General features: G+C 37.8%; 2 protein-coding genes across 3 annotated transcripts in view; one reads left to right on the top strand and one right to left on the bottom strand.

Annotated features, from left to right (window-relative positions):
* LOC134748539 (uncharacterized) overlaps positions 1-8443 on the top strand; it is a 29984-nt gene extending 21541 nt beyond the window's left edge. Inside the window, exons 9-16 of the mRNA XM_063683329.1 lie at positions 1008-1059; positions 1693-1832; positions 3323-3497; positions 3963-4022; positions 4395-4500; positions 4953-5140; positions 5557-5658; positions 6162-8443. Coding sequence (XP_063539399.1) covers positions 1008-1059; positions 1693-1832; positions 3323-3497; positions 3963-4022; positions 4395-4500; positions 4953-5140; positions 5557-5658; positions 6162-6472 — 1134 coding nt within the window. The 3' untranslated portion in view covers positions 6473-8443. The remainder of the gene's footprint in view (positions 1-1007; positions 1060-1692; positions 1833-3322; positions 3498-3962; positions 4023-4394; positions 4501-4952; positions 5141-5556; positions 5659-6161) is intronic.
* On the bottom strand, positions 7031-11979 carry LOC134748320 (uncharacterized protein C14orf119 homolog). 2 transcript variants are annotated; one of them, XM_063683083.1, is made up of 3 exons: positions 11809-11979; positions 11031-11251; positions 7031-10310 (listed from the first exon to the last, which is right to left on the bottom strand). In XM_063683083.1, the coding sequence occupies exons 2-3, from the start codon at positions 11223-11225 to the stop codon at positions 10011-10013; spliced, it is 495 nt and encodes a 164-aa protein (XP_063539153.1). In that variant the 5' UTR covers positions 11226-11251; positions 11809-11979; the 3' UTR covers positions 7031-10010. The 2 variants fall into 2 exon arrangements, with proteins under 2 accessions (XP_063539153.1, XP_063539152.1); XM_063683082.1 differs by lacking the exon at positions 11809-11979 and adding an exon at positions 11506-11661.
* Between the last annotated feature and the right edge of the window lie 2848 nt (positions 11980-14827).

Raw genomic sequence — 14827 nt, 5'->3', positions numbered from 1 at the left:
TGTGTAACACAAAACTTTTCACCTCACTATAGCGAGGAAAGTGCAACATCCACAGGCGTTAGATCATCTTCATCACTGGAATCACTCATTTCTTTACGATATTATAACAGAAAACTCTGGAAGTTGTGTATTTTTACGCGAGTCGGTGAGAAAAGATGTAAGTAAAAAATTTGATGACAATGTTGACATTTCTGCTGTATGAAATGTTAACGATGGGTTTTGAAATTGCATCGACTCAACTTGTGCGTTCAGAATTATATTTAACATCATTATAAAAAAACAAACGTTTCTTATGGAATTTTAAGGTTTATGACTTAAAATCATTAAATAAAGCTAAATTTGGTATTTTTTATTAGATTCTCAAACCATTTATTTAATGATAATTAATATCGAACGAACCATTATCATGAGCGTTTTACGTCTTGTTATCTGTCAAGCTACTTAAACACGCTCCATCCAAGGTCAAATTACTTTCCCCACTAGTGGATAAAACGCGTTTTTCCCCGCTTGTATTGAAGGATAAACGACAACTTTCCGAGCTAGTGAGGGGAAAAGATGATTTCCGCACTTGTTGCATAAATAGCTACTTAGTAATGTTATGCAAATATGTAAATGTTTTTAGAACTAGATGAGAAGAAAATGTATGCAGTTATTGTTTAGTACTCGTACCTAATCCTAGATCTTGAAGACGCTTAGTCATCACCATCCACCCCACTAACTGAGACACATAACTGACTTTTTGCAAACCACATAAAGTCCACAAATGGTCAGCTTGCTATTGAAACAAGGAAAACACGCACTCAGACCAAGATGAGCAGTGTTAGCTTAATCACTTGCTACACAACATCTGTCTTCAAAAAAATATTTATTTGTTGTCCATGTTGATAACCTTTGGGTGATGGTCCGAGCCCGCCGTTTAAACACCAGTCGGTCGCGGTCTGCCTCGTTGTGCAGATCTCTGCAATTAATCAATTTCTAGTGTACTTAACAATTAACCTGTGATGTTACATAAAATCCTGTGTTTTGTTGTGCTGGCCATAGCCGTGACTGCTCAAGATCGTAAGTAACCGGTTTTGACCATTATTATCTGAACTTGTCCGATTACTCGATTCTTTCAATTCGCGAATATCAGTTGTGATGTTTAGTTAAATGTTGATCAGAATCAGTTAATAACAGTCAATAGATATAATAGCTAGCTCGCCGTATCTTACGTAGTATTTACTAAACAGAGGGTGAAACATCATTTTTTTAATGAAACTATGGAAAATTATTCAAAACCAGTTTTAGATAATGACTAGACCGTTAACATTGTAATTACAAGTGTTCATGTAACTGTTAAAGAATCAATTAACTAAGTATAATAGGCATAACATAAATGACTTGCTGCTGTATTTCCCCTCATCAGAGTAAAGGAAAAACGAATGACAAAAACAGGGAAACTGGAATTATAAAAACGAAGATATCTTAAAGATCAAAGTTCACATCCTCGTTAGGCTGAATGTTTTCCAGTTAAGTTTAATAATTTTTTTGGACAATACTGAACCTGAACAAAAGCAGAACCGTAAAGTATTACAAAGAAACTCGAGTGAGATTCAAATTAATTATAAGAGTGAAAATCTGAATCGAGGACTCAATGGACTCGAGTCTTCACACTAAGTTCAGGTCCAATTATTTCGGGTGTTTTAACTTCAGGGAAATGCAACAACGGCGTGTCGTGCATCCCCCTAGTGTCGTGCTCGGGGCTGAACAGGCAGCTGCAGAACGGTAGGACCGACGAGCTGGTTGCGCTGCTGAGGAAGCTGCACTGTGGCTTCGATCACGATAACCCTAAGGTACTTTATATAATATTCGACTTAAGCAACGAGGCTTCCGGTCACTGCGACATTGGTAATTTCCGACTGTGTGGTAAGATGTTGGCAACCAAATTGTGTTGCGACTTGGTCAACTTTCGAAGCTTGGTTACCAGCCGTGTTTTGCTTTAAAAGGAGGATTCTAAGAATGAAGAGGTTCAAAACCGTTAGGGTTTTTTTCCAGCATTTTTTGAGTAATTCGAGATTTCTAAGCGTCATTTGGTGTAGGTAGTAGCCGATGATCATGAATAGATAGTTTCCTATCGTTCGATGAGCCATCAAATTTCAAATGAATACAATTCATAATATTTATTTATTGTATATAGAGAAGTCACCTATATAGTAGCATCAATGCCAAACATAATCATTCTCCGATAACCCTAAAGTCAAAGTATAAGTACCGGCATTGTTTCATCGTATAAACTATCAAACTGCATGTAATTCTAAAAACCCCTTGAGCATTATTAACCACTTCCTTATTACTTATTTTAAAGTGATGATATATGCACACGGCGATGGTGATCGACGGTACGTATTGGGGTAAATAAATGCAGAAATGTATGGGGCAGTATGCCGCGCAGGCGGTCGGGCGCGCCGGTGCCCGCCAGTCTGACCAATTAAAGAAGGCTCCCTTTCCATGCATATTAATAGCAATCAGTTACCTTAGTACTCAGTTGGATAATATAATGAAAAAGCACGAGTGGAATAATACACTGAAAGAGCACGCGTGTTTAATATCTAGGATTATGAGCCAAAAATCGATGGAATAAAAACGTCGTTTTGAGCAAGTGTGTTGAAAAATTTTTTTTTCACCTCAGCAACAAGCCTACTTTCGGTACGGTACGGTACGGTCCGGTCCGGTCCGGTCCTCTTCGCTCGTGATTCAATTATAGAATCTTTCGCTTTCTCGGGACTCAAAATAAACACTCGCAAGAAAAATCAACTTTCCTTTCTTGTTGCACAAATAACTATTGTTAGTAACTTGTCTAATAACAATAACATTGATTCAAATTTGATTGTATGGTGGACTGCTAGATGATATTAATATGTTGCCATATAAAAAAGCCGACGAACTTTACAATATTACACGTTTTAAGACGAAAAACCGACCATTTGAACTATCGAGAGACGAACGATCTAATAAAATGTAATTTCTGGAAATGATGATGATGATGATGCTCTCTTGACCGATTTTGGCCACAGCGACTGTGTTCTCTGGAGTAGGCAATTTTTAATTCGCGTTATTAGCGTGTAGCTGATCCGCTCTCTGGTGATATAAAAAATAGCTCCTTACACTTTTATTGAGTTTTCTCAAAAAAAGTGTAAGGAGCTATTTTTTACGGGAAAAATAAAGCGTCTTTTTCCTACAGGATATACGATACCGATCATGCCCTTAAACTGATCGTAGGTACCACTATTGTTACATGCTGGGTAATAGGTTACCTAACTCTCATTACTTAATATTTCTCCAGGTATGCTGTCCCCCCGAGTTCCAAACGGAGAGCCAGCCAAACAGGATAGGCGTCGGTTTTACTGGCTCGTCCGCGGCAGCCGGCAGCTTCTCTGCCCCAGCTTCCAGCGGCGATTCTGACAGCTTGCTGCCCAGTAACAGAGTGTGCGGCATACAAACTAACGACAGGATTGTAGGTATGTGTTTATTTGTAATGTTTATTGCATAAAAACAATCATAATATACAAAAGGCGGGCTTATATAATCAGAGTTCCAAACGGAGAGCCAGCCGACCAGATTAGGCGTCGGTTTCACTGGCTCCGCGGCAACTTCTGTGCGCCGGCTTTCAGCGGCGATTCTGACAGTTTGCTGCCCTGTAACAGATTGTGCGGCATGCAAACTAACGACAGGATTGTAGGTAGGTGTTCATTATTATGCACCGTCAAGTGGGTTAACTGGGGACAGGAGGGGTTACAACCCAGATAGCAAAATGACGTCAAATGACGTAATAATGCCGTCATTATGACGTCGCTGACGTCATTTTACGTCATTTTGCTACCTGGGAATAGACAGGAAATATTTCTCAAATTCAACTAGTGGCTCTGAGACCTTTAAAAATCGCAACAAATAACAATGAATTAAATGTTCTATTCTTTTTATAGGCGGAGAGCAGACGGAATTAGATGAGCACCCGTGGACGGCGTTGCTTCGATACGACAAACGTAAGTTCTTTGGTACATACTACAATAAAACGCACTTAATGTCAGCAACTCAGCACCACACCGCACCGCCATCATTTTCCTACATATCGCATCGTTTTGGATTTTTGCTACGGTTTGCTTAGAGGACTTGGATCCCAAGTTTGACAGCCAAATCTCTAGAATTGACGCAGGCGCAGGCAAACCTATAACCTCGAGTGGAAACTAGGCCTTTTAGGTATTCCTTATTGGTTAGAACTGAGGTTTGTACACACGACGTCCAATTTGGTAGCCGCACGCACGCCTGACCGTTAGGGCCACCATACACTAGCGTCTTTCGAGCGTCGTCGTCTTGCCAGCGCCCGCGCAACTTACCTCACATTTTATATTCTACAGCCCGAGGATGGGGCTTCTACTGCGGCGGTGTGTTGATATCGGCTCGGTACGTCATGACTGCCGCGCACTGCGTGAAGGGAGCGGATCTGCCACGCAACTGGAGATTGTAAGTGTTTGCATAATATTATTATACAAATGAAAATAACTAATATCATAAAATAGTCCTACTATATTATTTAATTATTATTAATTAATTCCCTAACGCTTATACAAACGTATACCTTTACAAATCCAAATAAATAGCATGATGCAGAAATCGCAGCGCTCGGTTCAACGCCACCTAGCGTATTTTTTTTAACTTTACGCTCAACGCGAACAATTTGGTAGACAGTTACTAATTACCTACTTACAAATAGGTACATTATAGGTACTTATTTGTCTACCTAAGTTAGGCCCACTTGCACTATCCCGGGGTTAAGCGCTTAAACCGTTAACCCAGTCAAATTGTACGGTAGCGGTTAAACCATGGTAACACCAGATTTGACCGGTTAACCCCGGGACAGTGGAATGGTGCAAGTGAGCCTTATAAAGTTGAAATAAGTATTTGTAAATGTTTAGGTCTCAAGTTCGTCTCGGAGAATGGAATACGTCGAGCGCCACAGACTGCTACGGCGGCGAATGCCACTCCGGGGTCCAGGACGTGCCGGTGGAGCAGAGCGTCGCCCACGAGGACTACGACCCCAACAACACCAACCAGCACAATGACATCGCCCTGCTGAGGCTGGCGCGGAAAGTGCAGTTTACAGGTACGACAAATTCTAAAAGCTTAGTTACAGATGTAGTGCATTATTATCGGAAACGTTCGTATTTGTCATGCTACTTAAGTCAACCTCAGTACTTTTTGTACCGAGACTGATTGAAATAGCAAGACACGTTCATACTTGTACCTACAGTCCAAAAGCTCCTTGCATTTTCGATCGAGAACTAGAAAAATACTATCCGAACATTCTCCTCACGTGTGCGTGTGAACCGACATTGGCAAATTCACCCTGTGCAAAATTGCAGGGAGTAAAAGCCAGAGGAAAATAAAAACCCTCTGTTACTGATGACGAAGATGTTTTGATATTTCATGAAATGGAAAACTCTCATCTATCTATCCTTTAATCTTTAATTGCAGTACCTACCTACAGTACTCGAGTCATTTATTAAATCTGCTTTACAGACTTCGTCAAGCCAATTTGCCTGCCGTCGACGGATGCCCTGAGAACCAACACTTTTGAAGACTACGACATGGAGGTGGCAGGCTGGGGTAAAACTGAAACGCGTAAGTTCAAAGAGAAAAAAATGTCATATACTAAGAATAAGTGACCAAGGCCTCCATTGCCCCAGGCTGGAATCGAACCAGCGTCCTCTGCTATCGCGGCACGTAAGTTAAGCCTTTTATATGTATGTTATTGACGTTATCGTAATACCTATAATCAAACGTCCTTCTACGCACGCTGCGGCGCAAGGACGTTCCATACTTTACAAAATCTGCTCTGCCCTGCGCTGCGTGGAACTGCGTCGCCTGCGTCTCGGCATACGCTTAGCTATCAGCGGCACCTAGTAAAGCTGTCGATTAATTTTTTTATTCGATAAGTTCAGTCGTAAAGAAACTAGGAAAAACCCAGACCAAACCAAACCTCACTAGGTGGCGCAGAAACGACAACCATACTTTTTGTACGGACTTGATTGTTAAATTTTGCGATCAACCAGCACTATCTAGTGATGCGAAGTACCTGCCTAATTTGTCTTTACACTTAATTTATTTTGCTTTTGTGCTTTCAGGCTCCGAATCGGACGTCAAACTAAAAGTCCGCGTACCAGTCGTCACCATGTCCGAATGCTCGCAAGTGTTCCGACCCGTCGGCCGGCGCATCATCAATAAGCAGATCTGCGCGGGCGGCGTCGCCGGCCGCGACTCCTGCCGCGGGGACTCCGGCGGCGCGCTGATGGGCCGAGTGCCCGCTGTAGATAACTGGATAGCCGTGGGTGTTGTTTCCTACGGACCCTCGCCGTGTGGGACCGCTGGCTGGCCGGGCGTCTACACACGTGTGGGCGCGTACTTTGACTGGATCGTGGGCAAACTGAGGCCTTGAGACTGATGTTAGGTCAGGAATCTCCAAACTTTCTGGCCATGGCCGGCTTCCTTTTCGCGGGCTGTAATTTGGAGACCCCTATTTTAGGTTATGTAGTAAGAGTATACTCATTGCGGTTGTGCCATTTGAAACCGACGTAGGTTTTTCTGGTCATGTTTGCCTAGTACTTATATAGCTCACCAAGCGAAAACCAAAAATTGCCAATCGGGGAAAATAATTCGTGTGTAAGCGTATTTTGGCATAATTGTAGGGAATGGTGTATTAAACAACATGCTAAAGTACCGGAGGGTGGGGGTGAAGCTAAGGGGTACCGTTTTATGAGTTATTTACGAAAAACTTTAAAAAGGGACCTTTAACACATTCACTGCCCCCAACGCACATGTGCGTTCACCGTCATACAAGTTTGTTCCTAGGCCACGCCCCCCGGCAGTGAATGCGTTAACCCCCTTTAAAAAAAACAGACGATTGAAACCTGAAGCAGAATCTATATTTTACATTAAATTAAGGAATTACTTATAAAGTTAAGGTTAAAAAAAACGAATAAATAATACTATATAGTTTCATTACATTTTTTATTTATTTAAATAAGTTACTAATGTAAATAATATATTCTTTTTTTATTTATTTATGGCCTTCAGTAATCACAACTCAAGTTGTTAGCCAGCACCTTGCGCCTCACAATCCAAAATATTTAGGTACTTTTACAAAATGTTCATCGAACAATATACCTAACTAGGAATGATTCAATAATTACGATACTACAAATAAAATTATGGCCTTCGGCAAATAGTTCGATTTACATATTTCTTTATAGCGAATGATTTAGGTATCGTAATTTAAGAAGAGGCAAATGAAATTTTACAGCAAATCTGGTGTTCCATTACGACACCCTGTGCTATAAGCACATTACGTAACTACGTCGAAAATTTAAAGAACGATACACGTGTGAATAGGTAATTTGCAACTCGTGTCACCCTTCATTCGTGTTTTAAAATTCGCCACTCGTTGCGTATTTCCTATTTTTCGCACTTGTATCCTAAATAACATAACTATAATGATAAATTAAATCAGGAAAAAAGTAAGCTGTTATAAAATTAGAGGCACGAAAAAGTACTAGTAATCGACACCTAATTGTGTACGAAAGTTAAGGTAATAAAGTAATAAACTATTAAAGTATCAATGTAATATAAAAGAATTTTAAATGTAATATCGACGCTGACAGTTTTGCCTCTTCTTAAAGTGCAATACCAAATTTGAAGGTAAAGACTATTTACGAAGCGCTTAAATACTGTATAATATATTTAAATACTGATAAACCCTTGGCACATCATAATAATGTTTGTACTACACCGATATTTAGTTGGCCTCAAGAACTTTGTCCCTTTATTACAAAAGTTAACTTACCTATAATAATATATTTTTTTTAATACAGTTGCTCAAAAAGTGGTACTTTTTGTGGCTGCGTAGCGTGCGAGAAGCTCAATTTCTCGAACTAGTGCTTTTTACTTTTTAGTTCCAAACTATACTTTCGAAACGCAGTTAAAATTGAATTTAGCGCGGAGCAGGTACCAGGGCCTCATGAGTTATGAGGTGTCGTTGAGCAACCCGCGCCGGGCCCGCGGCGGCCGCGGCCGGGGCGCGCACGAGTATGAAGGTATCGCGGGCTGCGGCAGCTCGCGTATCGCGGGCTGTATAGGTACTTTTTGGTTTTGGTTTGGTTTGGTGGTATGATTCTACTAATATATTATATATTAATTTATTATTTTTTCGCAATTGTATTAAAAAAACGTCGTTTACAACACGTGTGAAATGTCTTTTTACCACTCGTACCTCGGTACTAGTGGTAAAAAGACATTCTTTTCACACTAGTTGTAAAATGTACTAGTTAGTGTATGTTTATAATATTAATAATACATATAAATGTTGTAAAAAAGAAAGTGAAAGTACAAAGTAATAAAATGTTGAGATTCATAGTAACTTTCATACTTAAAACTATAAAATTTAAATGGAATGCAATCCAATGGAATGTAGAAATACTGGAAAAGTAATTATAATTTAAAAGTTTATAAATCAAGGAATTATTAGGATACAGTGTCAAAAAAATCCTATTAAATACATTTAACCCTTAAATGCATGATTTTTTGTATAACTTTTTAATAAATTGAAATAGATGTGTCATGCTGTATAAAAGTAATAAATGTGATTTTGGATAGCTGCATATTGAGCCACGGACCATCAAATATACGATGCATATATACATCATTATGCATTTAAGGGTTAAGATGTTATGATAGAACATAATTAATGTCTGCTAGAATAAGTCATAAAGGCAGAGACATAATTATAACAAAACTAATCTATTCTAGCTGCATGAAGAGATTCACTTGAATAATTGTCGATCACATTACTAAGAAACTCAATATGGCACTTTCAGTGCCAAGCGCCTCTAATATAAAATGAACGGTGTATTCCTATTTGTCCCTGTCAGGCACAGGTGGGAATACCTTGTTGTTTTCATATAAATCATTCCTATTTGTCCCCGCCTCACGTATAACGGTGTAGGTCAGTGAGGTGGTCACCTAGCATGTTCTTGGCAGTGAAAGTGGTAAATATTATCGCCTATTTTAATTAGTAGGTGATTAAAAGTAATGTTCATAGATGCTCCATTGGTAAAATAATAAGAATAAGCAAGCTTGCTACTGAAAGATGAGATTAGGGCCATTATTCATAGAAAAAAAAAAAAAACTAGAAAATATTTGTCCTTATCCCATAGATTAGTATATGTTAGCCTTATCCTAAGGCGGTTGGACTTTGTTGTTTTTATTACAAATGGATAAAACATATTGATGAATGATAAAGTAGAAATAAAGTATTTCAGATAGGTACATGATTAGGCTATACCTAAGGTTGGAAAAGGAAAACGGGCGGACAAAGTTGCTTTTACCATAGATCAATTTGCAAAAGCCTGACAAACAAAGTACAGGACAGACTGGATCGTAAAATGCCGTACACCAGTCTACAATATTTCGATATTACCCTACCATGCCATGTTGCCATGTCCAGTTTGAACAAGTTAACATGAACTTACAGCCTTACATATTTCAAATGTTGAGAATATATTGTTGACATAACCTCTAGCGGCCCACCATTCAAGTATAAATTACGGTTAAATTAAATTTGTTTCGTTTTAAATTTGAATGAAAAGCAACTCTGTTCCATTTCTTCTGTACTGCAGTATATTCATTATTTCCATTTTTAGATTAGATTAGATTTAAGCTACTAGATGGCGGACCCTAGTATGCGAAATAGAGGCAGCGTGAAGTGTAGGGGGCAGCACCTGCTTAGAAGCGTGAATTGTTTTCGCTTTCGATTCAGGTCACGAGATGGTAGACTCTCTATAATGATTTAAATTTCATTGGAGGTAATTTTTGTATAAGTATTAGTACCGTGGAATGCTAGAGGTTTTTTTTATGTGATAGCAAACGATAGGTTAAAATTTTTATTTGACCTTCACTCATCTATCAGTATAATTTTTTTGTTAAGAGGCAGCTGCTATTTCTAAACCAATATTAGCATCCTGTGGTATAGCTGATTCCTCGTTCTCCTCAATAACTTCCTCATGTTCCCCAGCTTCTTCATTCTGTACTTCCTCAACTTTCTCTTCAGTCGGAGAATGTACTTCATTGGTTCCGTTGAGATCACCGTTCATCTTAGGTCCGTTAGTTAGGAATTCGTGTAGCTTCTTACCGAAGTCCGGGTCCATTTCTGTGACTCCGGAAAGTAGCCTGTCTTTTTCTTCTCCACTCCAAGTGGGATACCATTCGTTGAATAACTTTATCTGTAAAATAATATTAATTAATGTTATTTTGATTGCATAATGATTTCAAGTTGGTGTAACACAAAAAGGGAAAACTTTATTGGATCACACAATTTTCTAGAAATAAAACTGTTTATTAGCCAAATATTAGAATTAGAATTGATTATCTCAGTAACAATTATTTTTTTTTATTGGAAACTAGACTAAATACAATACAATACAATTGAAGTTACACTCTCATGTTGAATTATATGAAATTTGGCATGGACATTCATTCAAGTTAATCACATTTCAAAAAGGTGGTAAAAAAAACTATGGGGAACATACAACATTTTAATATTATGATCCCATGAATCTCTTTTAAATGTAGCCAATTTATATAATTACTAGCTTTTGCCAGCGACTTTGTCTGTGTGGAATCAGTAACAGCAGCTAGAGTAAGTTTAGCGCCTAAAGCATAATAGCAATTATTAAATTTGAGTATAAGCTTAATTGATTTGGGTAGCTATTTTTATACAATCTGCTTTTTATCTATTCCCCCTACAAACTTCCACCCCCCCTTTTCACCCCTTAAAGGATTTCTGGGATAAAAACTACCCTATGTCCTTCCCCGGGACTCAAAATATCTCTATACCAAATTTCAACTAAATCGGTTCAGTGGTTTAAGCGTGAAGAGGTGACAGACAGACTCACTTTCGCATTTATAATATTAGTATGGGTAGCACAGAGAAATCAACTTACTCTGCATTGAAACAAGCTGACAGGCTTGTCTTCACAAGACATGGCTGCAAGCGTGGCAGCAAGCTGGTCCGCCTTGCCTCCTGACGCCGCAGCCAGCACCGGCAGGAAGTCCTCACGCTGCAGCTCACTGAACTCTCCAAACCACTGCAGGAGGTACCGCAACTGGGCCTCCGAAGTTAAACCCGGAGCTGACATCCTTCTTGCCAAGGATCTATGCTCACCTGAAGTTTTTAAAATGACGTTAGGTTTTTCAGTCATTGTTTTTTAAACATAGATATTTAAAAAAAGTATGTGTTCGCGCTCTGTCAAGGTAAACTTGACTGTGGGTTGTTTCCACGAACAATTGAATAATGCAATAGAAAACGAGTCTAGACCGTGATTAGTAGTAATTAAAGCATAAGACAAATGAGTCATAACAAGAATGTGATAAACAATAATCTAATGATGATTGCCAAAACTTGTATAAACGTCTTACAGTCCGGCATCACAGACAAGCACACTGCTGAGTTGACAATAAAGCTCATGGTTTTTATTTTATCACTTTAACACGAGCACTGAGATGTGAACCTAAAGCGAAACTGAAACTAAACTTTCTATGATCACTGCGCCTACTCGACTGCATCCAAGTAAGGTTAACCACCTAGCATTTAATTTCACCTTTCAACTCAGTTATATCACACGCGAGCATCACTTTCTAACCATTGATTAAAATTACCATAATTCGCGAAGATTACGAGATGAAACTGTGTTTTTATGTAATATGTGTAACCGTTTGTACCTGTTACGTTCACTGGACTACAAGACAAGTCAAGTATCACAACAAAATGTTAAAAACAAAACTGAAACGAAAAATATGAATCACGTCACTACTATTTAGTAAAATTAACAATAGTTCTCGGAATGTAAACAACAGAGTAGATTCTCTCGTGTTGAAAGTTGTATTGTTTTTTTTTTCTTTATTTCAATCCCGTCCGTCACCATCACTTTGTCTTGGTATTGGTACGAGTTAGCGTTGTGCTATCTATCAAGGTCTCGTACATATCGATAGTTTCTCATTCGGAATAATAATATCAGTAAGTAAATAGTGAACAAAGAACTTATAATATGTATGAATAATATAGTTTTTAATGTGAAATAAGGCTTAGTAACATTATATTTATGTATCTCCTGCTAATAGTCCTTAATGCTTTCACTGTGACTCAAATAGCTCTAGGTTTTATGTATATTTGTAAAGGACGTGGAGTCAGACCAAGGTAACCGCAGCGATTTTGCAAGTGTTATTTTAAACGTCAAATTTTATACTAAGTTTATTTAAAAAGTATTTTGCTATTATAATGAATATTGTTTGTAAATTATATGTAAAAAACGAGGCTTTTTTTAAATTTATTATAGGCTTCGGCGATCGCCATCAAGCGGGCCGTGTGCTTGTTTGCCACCGACGTTGTATTAAATAAATACATGTAATCTGTATGTGTATATTCTGTATGAAGCCTAAAATAAACGTGAATTTCAATAAGTACCTAAGAGTAGGCAAGGCCACCATTTCGTTTGTTAATTTTGTTTGGGGTAGTGCAAATTTGGTGCCTGCCAGGTGCCATTTTCTCTAGCTACGCCCCTACTGGGTAGGTAAAGGTAGATAAAATGTAATGCATTTTAAGGCAAAGGATACCACATTATTTAATAAAACGAGTTTGATGTGAATTAATATATACATATGAGTTACTTACCTATACAAACCCTACTACCTACACCACAGTTCAGTTCAGTTCAGTTTATTTATTGGTAAAAATATTCTACAGGTCACACAGGTTTATAACAGTTATATACAATTAAATATGATTGATAAAATACATTGGTCAAAGTTTTCAATTTCTTAAATAATCATCATGAGATAGTTGTCAATACAATAATATTTTAAATAATCTTTCATAAAATAATCAATAGAGTAACATGCTTGGTCAAGGAGTAAGGGTAAGGGTTTAAGTTTTTTATTAAATATTGAATCCCTTTCTGTAAATTTAATGTCATTAGGAATTTTGTTGTATATTTTTGGCCCGATAACACTGGGAGACTTTCGGGCCTTCGCGAGTCGTTGAGTAGGAGCGATTAGCATGGGCATTCTGCGGCTGTCTGCGTCGCGGGTACAGGTTTTCTTTGCACATTGCCCCGGTTGACGGTGCCTACATATAATTTACTGCTAATTTAAAGAAAGTAATGTATTTTCATTGTAATGGAAATATAAAATAAAACACATGTTTCCACAATGATTTATTAATTTAATACAAGACAATAAAAAAATCACAATATCCTCCTGACTACTGGCATTCTACAAGTAGCACAAAGACCACAATAACTTTCGACTCTGTCAATTTGGCAGAGTTAAATGTAAACTAGCAAATATTGACACCCAGGCACTAGGAGGATTGCTGAAATAACTTAGAAGCCTATCTTCAGACATACAATACAGTTATCTTGCGGTCAAACAGACGCAATCTCCAAGACACGAAACACAAAACACTAAATATAATAGATTTGTATAATATTAAAATAACTTTTAATCGTAAAAAATATTTTTTTAACACACTTGCCCGTAACGTGGAAGTTATTGAACCGCATTTAGGCTCATAATCCTAGATATTAAACACGCGTGCTTTTTCATTATATTATAGCACTTGTTCGGTAATGAATAATAATTCAACTAACTTAAGAAGGTTGCTAATAATATGTATGGAAACGGAGCCTTCTTAAATTGGTCGAGTAGATTTGTAACAAGGACTGGAGGGCGCCGGCGCCCTGCCGACCGACCGCCTGCCTGGGCCCGGACGGCCCACCAGCAGCAGGGTTGAGGCGCGGCAGGTAGTATGACAGGTTTTAGACTTTTACTGTTTTCACAATCAAAATTTGATTAATACGAAAGTTTCTTTTTTTCCTCACAAGTGTGTAGAAAGACGTCGTATGGAACGCGTGCGCATTGGTCATTACACACATAGGCTTTCTTATACAGCGGTTGCTTACAACTCGCGCGCACAATATCGCCTCGTGTGTAATGACAATGACCAACGTAGCACACTTCTACCACAATGTACCAATTTAGTATTGTCCGAGTTTAATGTGTGAATATAGTATTTGTCTATAAAAATATTTCATATATTATTGGTGTTTTATGATGTGTAAAAACCACTTTTGCGAAATTGCTATCTTGCCTAGAAGATTCTCTTAAATTACTTTATATTAACAATAGTTCGATTATCTTAAATACAACGTCACAAAATCTATAGTGCTTTTGTATTATTCACTGTGTCCATTTTATTTTGTACCGATATTTACTCCAAATTGCAAAAAATCTTCAAAATAGTCATTAAAGTTTATCTTGAGCTACCCAAATAATATCACAGTCTAATAATGCTTTTCACATAAATAAAATAATGAAGGTCTAGTTAATACTTAAAATATGATTACTATTGGCAAAGAGCGTGGTGGAGGAACTAAAAACGATAACTACGTCATCCGTATTGCAGGAAAAGCTCATATTATGTTACATCGGGATAACAATACGAACTAACAAGGCTAAAACCTTTGTTTTAATTTTACAGTAACAATAAAGATAAAGTAGTATTTTTGTTTTCAATTATATACAAATATCACTCTGTTTCTTACCACTCACGCATTTATTACTAATCAAAATAATATTTGTACAATAACATGAATATCTCGAGTATGTCACATTATACCTACTCTTGTTAAAAAAAGTTACGAATAAAATTGTATAAAGAGTGTTGTCAGCAGATTTAAAATAA

This window comes from Cydia strobilella, chromosome 16 (genome assembly GCF_947568885.1).
Source record: "Cydia strobilella chromosome 16, ilCydStro3.1, whole genome shotgun sequence".
Taxonomy (NCBI): Eukaryota; Metazoa; Arthropoda; class Insecta; order Lepidoptera; family Tortricidae; genus Cydia; species Cydia strobilella.
Note: the sequence above shows the minus strand (reverse complement) of the source record. Positions and strands in the feature narration are given on the sequence as shown.